We start from the raw sequence: 10,467 nt of genomic DNA, 5'->3' as shown, positions 1-10,467 counted from the left end.
AGTACTAATAATAGCATATTCTTCAGTTTATGAGATTCGCATATTTTGTTTAGCAAAATAAACAGAAAACTAACACGGATAGGGTTAACTGCATTTGTTGACGTAGCTGCCAGTGAAAAGGGGTCCTAGAAGAAATCTACATACCCATGAATTCGTCACTCATATATAAATGCCATACATAGGAAGAGTATAAATTATGAAGTCAAACAGTATCCATAAAAATAAGTGTTCACTATCTTTAATAAAATCGTGGATGTAAGGTTCAATTTAATGTCAAGCTTTTAATATTTACACTAAAGGCATAACAGCTCTTAATCATGCTTTATTTAAAAAAAAGTTTATAAGGAATTAAAAGAATAATCTAAAATATTTAATGATATTTATTTTTCATAGAAATATATCTTGGACACGATTCCATTCTCCTTTATGGGGCAAAGGTTTCACGTGTAGAAGTTTGCATAAAACTTGGTAAACATCAACAGCTCTCATTGGACCAACTGTGTCATTCTTCTTTATATCTAAAAGAAATGTAAAACTTTAAATATATATTACACTGTAAGTCAAATAGTTCTTTCTAGTCCTATTTTTTTCTATTGTTATCTTCAAATTATATGGACTGAAGTTAAAGTTAGGTCTATTTGTATTATTAAAAATGGATCTTTGTCGAGTTCTCACTTTATGTAATTATACGTTCGTTTTCTCTTTCTTTGTGTTTCCTTCTGTACGACTTACCCAGGTTCCACTCTGTACGACAAACCCATTTTCTCACTGCGCAGTAAATCTGGTTTCTCACTATGCACGATACATTCAGATAGATAGATCCAGTTTACACTATGTGCGATAAGTACGGTTTCTCACTCCAGAATAATTAAGTCCAGTTTCTCACTCCAGGATTAGTCCGGTTTCTCACTCAAGAATAAGTCCGGTTTCTAACTCCAGAATAAGTCCGGTTTCTCAATCCAGAATAAGTCCGGTTTCTCACTCCAGAATAAGTACGGTTTCTCACTTCAGAATAAGTACGGTTTCTCACTCCAGGATTAGTCCGGTTTCTCACTCCAGAATAAGTCCGGTTTCTCACTCCAGGATTAGTCCGGTTTCTCACTCCAGAATAAGTCCGGTTTCTCACTCCAGAATAAGTACAGTTTCTCACTCCAGAATAAGTCCGGTTCTCACTCCAGAATAAGTCCGGCGGTTTCTCACTCCAGAATAAGTCCGGTTTTTCACTCCAGGATTACTCCGCCGGTTTCTCACTCCAGAATAAGTCCACCGGTTTCTCACTCCAAAATAAGTACGGTTTCTCACTCCATAATAAGTCCGGTTTCACACTACAGGATTAGTACTGTTTCTCACTCCAGAATTAGTCTAAGTTCCAACTTTGCATGATTAGGAACTAATTTTTGACTCTTCACATTGAATAGTCCGGTTTCACACTCCAGGATTAGTCTGAGTTCCAACTTTGCATGATTATGAACTATTTTTTGACTCTTCACATTGAATAATCCGCGAAGCAGGTGAAGAGTCAAAAATTAGTTTTATGGTTCAATAAAAGCAAAATAAATTATTACCATTCATTATAAATAAAATTCGATCAAAAATAAGGCTCAAAGAACTTTTTATATTTCTTATATTAACAATAACAACGAACACATGTTGGCGTATGAATACACAACGACAGAGTGGGCGTGTCGGCATCAAAACTGACAACATTGAAAATAAAACTAATAATTTTAACCAATCAGAAGACAGTTAAAACACCAAATTTATTGATTTTGTTGTATTCAATATGAAACATACTTCAAAATTAAAAGACAAATTAAAAGAGTTGGTATTACTTTGCTTCATAAAAAAAAGAATGACCAACGTAGATACAAGTATCTTGTCTTAGGGAGGGATAAATCCTACTTTGTAAAGAATCACTCTGATTCAAACAAAAAATTCTCTGAAACCGATATTATCAAGATGCTTGATTTCTTGTTTGACAACATATTTGTTACGTTCGGAGGACGTGTTTTTCAACAGACTGTCGGCATCCCAATGGGAACAAACTGTGCCCCTCTACTTGCTGACTTGTTTCTTTATTATTATGAGGCTGACTTCATGCAGGAACTTCTTAGGAAGAAAGATAAGAAGTTAGCAATATCCTTTAACTCTACTTTCCGCTATATAGATGACGTTATTTCACTAAACAATTCAAAATTTGGTGACTATGTGGATCGCATCTATCCCATCGAATTGGAGATAAGGATACTACAGATACAGTTAAGTCGGCTTCATATCTTGACTTACATCTAGAAATTGACAATGAGGGTCGTTTGAAGACAAATCTTTACGACAAAAGAGATGATTTCAGCTTTCCAATTGTGAACTTTCCATTTCTAAGTGGCAACATTCCAGCAGCACCTGCATACGGGGTGTATATCTCCCAATTGATACGATATTCCCGTGCTTGCATTTCCTATCATGATTTTCTTGATACCGGGTTACTGCTCACAAGGAAGCTATTAAACCAATAGTTCCAAATGGTGAAGTTGAAATCATCCCTTCGTAAATTTTACGGACGCCATCACGAGTTGGTTGACCGTTATGGAATAACCGTTTCACAAATGATATCGGATATGTTCCTTACGTCGTAACTACAATCCCCTTCCCTTTCATGAATTTGACCTACCGAATTAGACTATTTACCGGATTTGTAATCACATAAGCAACACGATGGGTGCCGCATGTGGAGCAGGATCTGCTTACCCTTCCGGAGCACCTGAGATCACCCCCAGTTTTTGGTGGGGTTCGTGTTGTTTATTTTTTTAGTTTTCTATGTTGTGTCACGTGTACTATTGTTTTTCCGTTTGTCTTTTTCATTTTTAGCCATGGCGTTGTCAGTTTGTTTTAGATTTATGAGTTTGACTGTCCCTTTGGTATCTTTCGTCCCTCTTTCAACAAGCAACACAATATACAAAAATACCATACTTCAACAGAAACTTTATTTTTCAATTTTGCGATATAGATTTTAAAATAAATATGAAATAAAATGATTTAAGGTTTATCTATAGGCAACGACTTTCCAGTGGGACAGTGTACCCTATATTTACTTTGTTTAAGTTTAAAAGATTGAAGTACAGATCTCTTTGTTTATATTCATTATATTGAGTTGTAAGATTTATATTTACATTTTGTGTCTCTTGGGAACTCAATCATCCAAATTGAAATAATTTAATAAAGAAGATAATTTCCAAACTTAATATAAAAAATAAGTTTAATTTATATAACCAATCTTGTGACTATCATAAGATAATCATAAGAAACCTCTCCTGTAATCCTTACTTTGTGACCAACTTTAAAAGCAGTGCAAATTAAGGACCACTTTGTGAAACCCACTAGAAACTAGAATATACAGTAAAACCATTCTAAGACATGTCTTACTCCTGAGATAGTTTTGTGAAACTTACCCCCAAGGATAACAACATGATACCAGTTAACAGTGCAGATGCAGCATCATATCTTATAGTATAACTTTTGAGACAATCATATTAGTCTTATTCTTTGCATGTGTTGGAATTAGTAGTGAACATCTTTAATAGATATTTTACACGAGTCAGTATTTATGAAATACACGAGTTATTTATGTCATTTTATTTGAAGGAATCTTTTTTTTTTAATGAAATTTAATTTTGTGATCATGTATTTTTATATCATTCATAAGAATGACCTTGATAGATATTTAATATGACGAGATGATTTTTTTTAATAAAGATTATATAGTCCCTTTTCTCCATTATTTCATTATATTGATTTGAAACTTATTCCTATAGTGAAATAGAGGGGAGAGATCGGGTGGCGCCAAAAATGCGTCCTTCTGCGCAACCACTTTTTTTTTTTTTTATCTTATGCTACGTTTGCGCCATCTGTTTTAAAATTACATGGTATCATCCACAGGCACTTGTTTCTGTCAATATGGGGTTTACTATCAATACCAGTATAAAAAAAAACACAAGGTAGCTAACGGGAATTTTCAATGTGTTCGCTTCAACCAATATTTTATAACTTTCCCTTGCCCCTTTCACGAATAAAAGTACACCAGTCTTTCGGTAATTGATTTATCTTTACAATGAAACAACTCTCACGTACCTTGAGAATACCCCTCAAGCAGAATAACACACTTGAGATGAGAATTATTGACCTTTTTCCAGACCATTGAATTTGGAAGGACTAAACTTCCGGTTTACTTAGGAAGTTAATATAACACAGCAATCTGATTGGTCGAATTCATCTGGTTACCTGTTTATTTATATTAGTTACCAGAAACCAGAAAAATGTGACCAATCAGATTGCACAGTTTTATTAACTTCCTAAGTAAACCGGAAGTTTAGTACTTCCAAATTCAATGGTCTGGAAAAAGGTCAATAATTCTCATCTCAAGTGTGTTATTCTGTTTGAGGGGTATTCTCAAGTGTGTTATTCTGTTTGAGGGGTATTCTCAAGGTACGTGAGAGTTGTTTCATTGTAAAGATAAATCAATTACCGAAAGACTGGTGTACTTTTATTCGTGAAAGGGGCAAGGGAAAGTTATAAAATATTGGTTGAAGCGAACACATTGAAAATTCCCGTTAGCTACCTTGTGTTTTTTTTATACTGGTATTGATAGTAAACCCCATATTGACAGAAACAAGTGCCTGTGATGCCAACATTTTTTCATACAATTTTATACCTAAATTTCAAAAGGTGTATTTTCAGCTTTTCACAGAATTGAAAGACCGATATATGTAAGCTTCTCCTGTTATCCATGAATTATCCACCATGCGCTATTTGAATCAGTGCGCTATACTATAACTACCCAATTAATTAACCTGTTCACTCACCTGGTCCTGTTGCTAGGAAGATCCCGCGCATGTCTTTATCGACATTATCAAACCCATGCCATCCTTTACTTGTCACCGATGGATACTCCGGCTGCAAATAGAAATTAGTTCTTTACAATTTGAGTGGAAAAATTATGGCTATTTATAGGGATTCTACGAAACTTGATTTACTGATGTAATTTAATTGTGGTGTTTAAAAAAAACTATTCAATCAGAGTTTGAGACTGGTAGAAACAAGATGTTTTCTCTCTATTCATTAAGTAAAAGTTACCGTTAAAATAAACCATCCACTTTCAGCCACAACTGTAATTGGCGGTACAAGCTTATGATGTTTATAGCACCATCGATCAGGCAGCTCATCTTTTTTGTATACAGTGATATGCTCATTGTTCAGTTTCTTCAAATCAGAATATACCTATAATTGTTGTAAAGGAAAACGTATCAAATATCTGAAAATGTCATTTAGTAAATAAAAGTTGGTAACAAACTCCAATTAAAGCTTACAAACAAAAAATAAATCTGATCAATGCAAGTAGAAGAAACATGTCATAAATTTTTCAGAAATCAAACAATTAAAAATTATTTAATATTTCATGGACAACGGGACATGCGCCCTAATTTCTATCGATAATGAAGTTAGACCGTTAGTTTTCTCATTAAGGAAAGAATTATTTTATTTTTCGATGTTGGGCCTTTTATACCCGACTATCGTTATGTTTTTTTATGTTAGGGTTGAAGTATATATTACAGTTGGATATAATTGCGTACATTTACTTTATTTGCACTGAGGTGGACGGTGGTTTCATTGGCAATCATACAAATTTTCCTTATTTTTATATAAAATGTAATTTGATGAAGATGTTTTGAAAAAAAAAGTTTTTTTAATGTTCATAATAAATCGTTATATCGATGACATTGCGATTTTTTTCAAAGAATGCACAAGTTTAATATCTGTCATCTAACCTTTTCAAGTTTGTGATCATGGGGCCAAATATTACACATGTGCCCCCTGTCGGTAAATATTTTCACATCAGTTGTATTTAGTATATGAGATATATTAACAGTTCGTTCGGGCGATATGTCCTTCATTCCGTGGTCAGAAAATATGACTATATTGACTTTATCTCGTAAAGACTGTTGTTCTAGTTGATCCAGTAAAGAGTCTATAGCTGTATCAAACTCCAATAGTTTTTGGTGGAAGTCATCTGACTTTGTGTCAATATCATGTCCCCATTTGTCAATTTCCCATACAAAAACTCCTAAAATAAATTCATTATAGTTAGAATGGTAGTTATTATCCCCTAAAATACCACAGAAAACAAACTTTAACGTACAAAATAAAGTAAAAAAATCGGCACAAATTAAAAATCTAAGCACAAAAACACGTTTATATTATTACGATGTAAACCATCTTCGGATAATCATCCCAACCCCAACCGTTTAACGACTTTGAGACTGACACCTGAATGTCATATATTTTACTAATAAGCATTAAAAAAAATCAAGTTTGAGATACTTTTTTCTGATCGTGTACACCCTCCTCCCCCCATTTTTTTTTTTTTTAAATCAATTGTAAGATGAAAAATATATATGATACATTTGCAAATAAAATAATATAATAGATTAAATATGATACCTGACATATCAATTTCATCGCTTTTAAACATATCCAAAGACTTTTTAATGTTGCGCTTCATTTCTGGTAACATTGCCCAATTTTCTCCATCCACTGGTAAACTGTATGTAGAACTAAATCCTTTATGGGGAAATTCACCACCACTCCACTCAAACATATACGTTTTCTTCCCCTGAATAATCAGTTACAACAGAAAATTCTACCTAAATGTACTAAATGATAATTCAACACGGACCTTGGACTTTAATAATGTTTAAATTTAAGATTTTTAACAAACTTAACATTATTTTTCATGACTTTTTCGGGGGTGACTATTCATTTATACCCGTGGGATTTATTAGTCGGAAATGTGTATACAATTATTTCATACATTTTGTGGAACGGAATATTTTTTCATCCAGTCTTAGGCAAGTTTATTTTTTCCATGCTAATATAATTATTTCGAAATACTCCTGTTACCCGCACCACAGGTACTAGTTTCTATCCATGGGAAGAGCAACTATCCATATAAATAGAAGTGTTTATATGGATTGTTGACCTTCACATGGATAGAAACAAGTGCCTGTGTATCCCACCCCGTAATATCGAATGCCCGTCTCCTAACAAGAACCTGACCTGTTTGACAGCTGTGATCCAGAATGGTTCTGCATCTTCCCACCAATGACTATTTCGACATTCTGGATTGGCCATCATATCAAACCTTTCACCTCGCTCTTCGCTAAACATGTAGTTACCAACCATGCCATGATCTTCACAATATAAACCTAAAATAAAATTTAGAAATTACGAAAAATAACAATTTTAACTTCATCTATAAATATACATGTATGTTAAAAACTCAATAATGCACTTTTCTAATTGTATCCTGGCAATGAGAAACTAGTACTTTGGTAGTTCAACAAATCACTCTTCTAGTTCGTTTCAAATATAAAATTGAGAAAGGAAATGGTGAATATGTCAAAGCGACAACCACCCGACCATAGAGCAGACAACAGCCGAAGGCAACCAATGGGTCTTCAATGTAGCGAGAATTCCCGCACCCGTAGGTGTCCTTCAGCTGGCCCCTAAAAATATGCATAATAGTACAGTGATAATGGACGTCCTACTAAACTCCGAATTATACACAAGAAACTAAAATTTAAAATCAAACAAAGGCCTGAGGTTCCTGACTTGGGACAGGCGCAAAATTGCGGCGGGGTTAAACATGTTTATGAGATCTCAACCCGCCCCCTATACATCTAGCCAATGTAGAAAAGTAAAAGAATAACAATACGCACATTAAAATTCAGTTCAAGAGAAGTCCGAGTCCGATGTCAAAAGATGTAACAAAAGAAAATAAATAAAATGACAATAATACATAAATAACAACAGACTACTAGCACTTAACTGACATGCCAGCTCCAGACCTCAATTAAACTGATTGAAAGATTATGTCTTCATCATATGAATATCAGGTACAATCCCTCCCGTTAGGGGTTTAGTATCATACTATCATAAAATATATGAGAAGAAAATAACCCGTGTCATGCCAACAACTGTTTTTTTTAGAAATAAATGTGTTTAGTTCCGATGCAAAGACCCTATCAGCGAATCAATGTTAAAGCCAAAATATGCAATCTTTAATGACCTGACAAAAGTATCGTAACTATATCCTTTTTTCATAAGTTTATTTAAATGTTTTGTTAGTTTCTGAGGAGAATATTGACATTTTTGTGCTTTATAAAGAATATTTCCATAAAAAATTGGATGTGAAATACCTGAATAATATGTATTGTATAACTGTATGTTATGCAATAGTCCTTTTATTTGAAAAAGGGGTGGGACTGACAACTTATATTTTAATGTTGCTACACATGCGTTTTTTCTCTTATGTACACATTGGTTTCCTGCTTTTTATGCTTCAGAATATACATGTCTATCCTGTTTTGTGCAAAGATATCTATTTTAAAATAATATTGCCCGCACATCCCAAAAGAAAATCAAAAGGTCGTCCCTTGTACAGAAACTGTTACAGTAATAGTATTTTTTTTAAAAGCATGTTGGTGTTACTGCTCATTTTACATCGACGTATATAATCCCCACTTCCTCTGTTACATTTATAACCTCATGAAATGTAAAAAAAATTAGTCACTGTCTTTCTCGTTAGACAGTAAAAGCCATACAATCGATGAGTGTGCCGGAATTTTAAATGCGTAGCCATGTCCTCAAATTGTGACAATAATGCATGCGATTCTTACGTTAAAGATCCCGTGCGACAACTCGTCTGTAGATATTCTGTTGCAAAGCAAGTATTAGTGTTGCGCATATCTCCCAGTTGATACAATATCCCAGAGCTTGCTTTTTCTATCATGAAATATGAATTCCTTGTCAAGAAGGTTGATGCTTGCTTACAAGGAAAATATTTAAAATCAGTTCCAAGTGTTGGTGACTTTGAACTCATTCGAAACTTTTACGGACGATATGGTCAGTTGGTTGACCGTGATGGAATGTCTATTTCACAAATGACGTCGGATATCTTCCATTTGTCGTAACCTCAATCCTGTCCTCGAATGCGGCCTAACGAATTAGACTTATCACTGGGTTTGTACTAGCATGTGTAACACGTATGGAGCAGGATTCGCGTACCTTGCCGGAGCTCCTGATATTACCCCCGGTTTTAGAAGGCTTAGTGTTGTCTTTAGTTTTCTATGTTGTGTTTTGTGTTTTGTAGACGTTTTCGGTTTAATTTTTTGACATGTGCCATTGTCAGTTTCAGGTTTACCTGGGACTTATGAGTTGACTTTCTCCTTGGTTTATTCTGCCTCTCTTCTATATACGAGAGCTAGTCAAAGGTAATATGATAAAACAATGACTGAAAACAAATATGGAACTTGAAAGAGCAAACCAGAGACAAATGCATTAAATTAAAGAAGAGAATGCATTCGGACAGATTCGTTAACATAACTTATATCATAAGCTCAATACAATAAGATTGATTATGAAAAAAGAACGTAATTCTTGCTGCATTTGTATGAAATGTACATGTTTTACTCCTTCATTTCAGGTAGAACCCATACCACAAAGACCAGCTCATTCGACATTTAAAACGTTATATTTGTATACATTTAAAAAACACTTTATTTAATGTTTCTGTTCCTTTCAGTTTGTGTGCACTGTATTTATAAATGTGTACACTAAATTCCATTCTATTTAAATTTTGTGCAATCTAGCAGTCTTTGTCCTGTTTGTTTAAAAAACCTTAAAAGTGATCTTAAGTTACCATTCACACATAATAACTCCCATGCATTAATATAATTGTTCGACACATACCTGTCATAAGAGAATAATAGTTTGGATAAGATAAAGACGGGTAGACAGGTTCCAGATAATCTGCTTTTACACCTTCGGTCAGCAACCTTTGGAATCCCTTAAGATCCTTTCTGTTTTCTAGGTAGTCCCAACGAAATCCATCACAAAGCAAAACTAACAATTTATTAGCCATTGTTTTATGCACACACAAATTTGCATACACGTAACAAAACATGTACCAGCTAAACATAGAACAAAAAATCAATATGTTTACACTTCATGTAGCAAGCAATAAGACATTATATAACTCTGACACACATCACAGATCGACCGTATGAATAAAGCTCCGCCTTTCTTTGCAAATCAGCTGTCGTCACTATAGTTCACCGGGTGTTTGTCGAAAATTGATCCATGATCATGATTTTATGTAAGCCCTGTGACAGATATTTGACATACAATTTAGACATAGCTGACGTTCGGGTTTTAAAATTTTATTTCGTTATTCCTGTTTTTTTTTTATCCTGTTTATTTTTTGTAATCCTGTTTGCTACAGCCTCAATTAAAGGTTACTAGGACGTTTAGAAAAATGTATATAGCAATTGATTAAGCCGCTTTAAAATTAGCAGTGAGTTTCTTGATATTCTAGATGGGTTTCTTGGTTTTGAAAATGATTTAGATTTAGAATTA

General features: G+C 33.9%; 1 protein-coding gene across 1 annotated transcript; it reads right to left on the bottom strand.

Annotated features, from left to right (window-relative positions):
• Positions 1-362: 362 nt before the first annotated feature.
• On the bottom strand, positions 363-10,201 carry LOC134707722 (glycerophosphocholine cholinephosphodiesterase ENPP6-like). Its single transcript, XM_063567728.1, has 7 exons — positions 9,802-10,201; positions 7,108-7,256; positions 6,493-6,664; positions 5,820-6,115; positions 5,128-5,271; positions 4,857-4,947; positions 363-518 (listed from the first exon to the last, which is right to left on the bottom strand). The coding sequence occupies exons 1-7, from the start codon at positions 10,028-10,030 to the stop codon at positions 388-390; spliced, it is 1,212 nt and encodes a 403-aa protein (XP_063423798.1). The 5' UTR covers positions 10,031-10,201; the 3' UTR covers positions 363-387.
• Between the last annotated feature and the right edge of the window lie 266 nt (positions 10,202-10,467).

This window comes from Mytilus trossulus, chromosome 2 (assembly GCF_036588685.1).
Source record: "Mytilus trossulus isolate FHL-02 chromosome 2, PNRI_Mtr1.1.1.hap1, whole genome shotgun sequence".
In the NCBI taxonomy this organism is placed as follows: domain Eukaryota; kingdom Metazoa; phylum Mollusca; class Bivalvia; order Mytilida; family Mytilidae; genus Mytilus; species Mytilus trossulus.
This window is presented reverse-complemented; position numbering and strand designations above follow the sequence as displayed.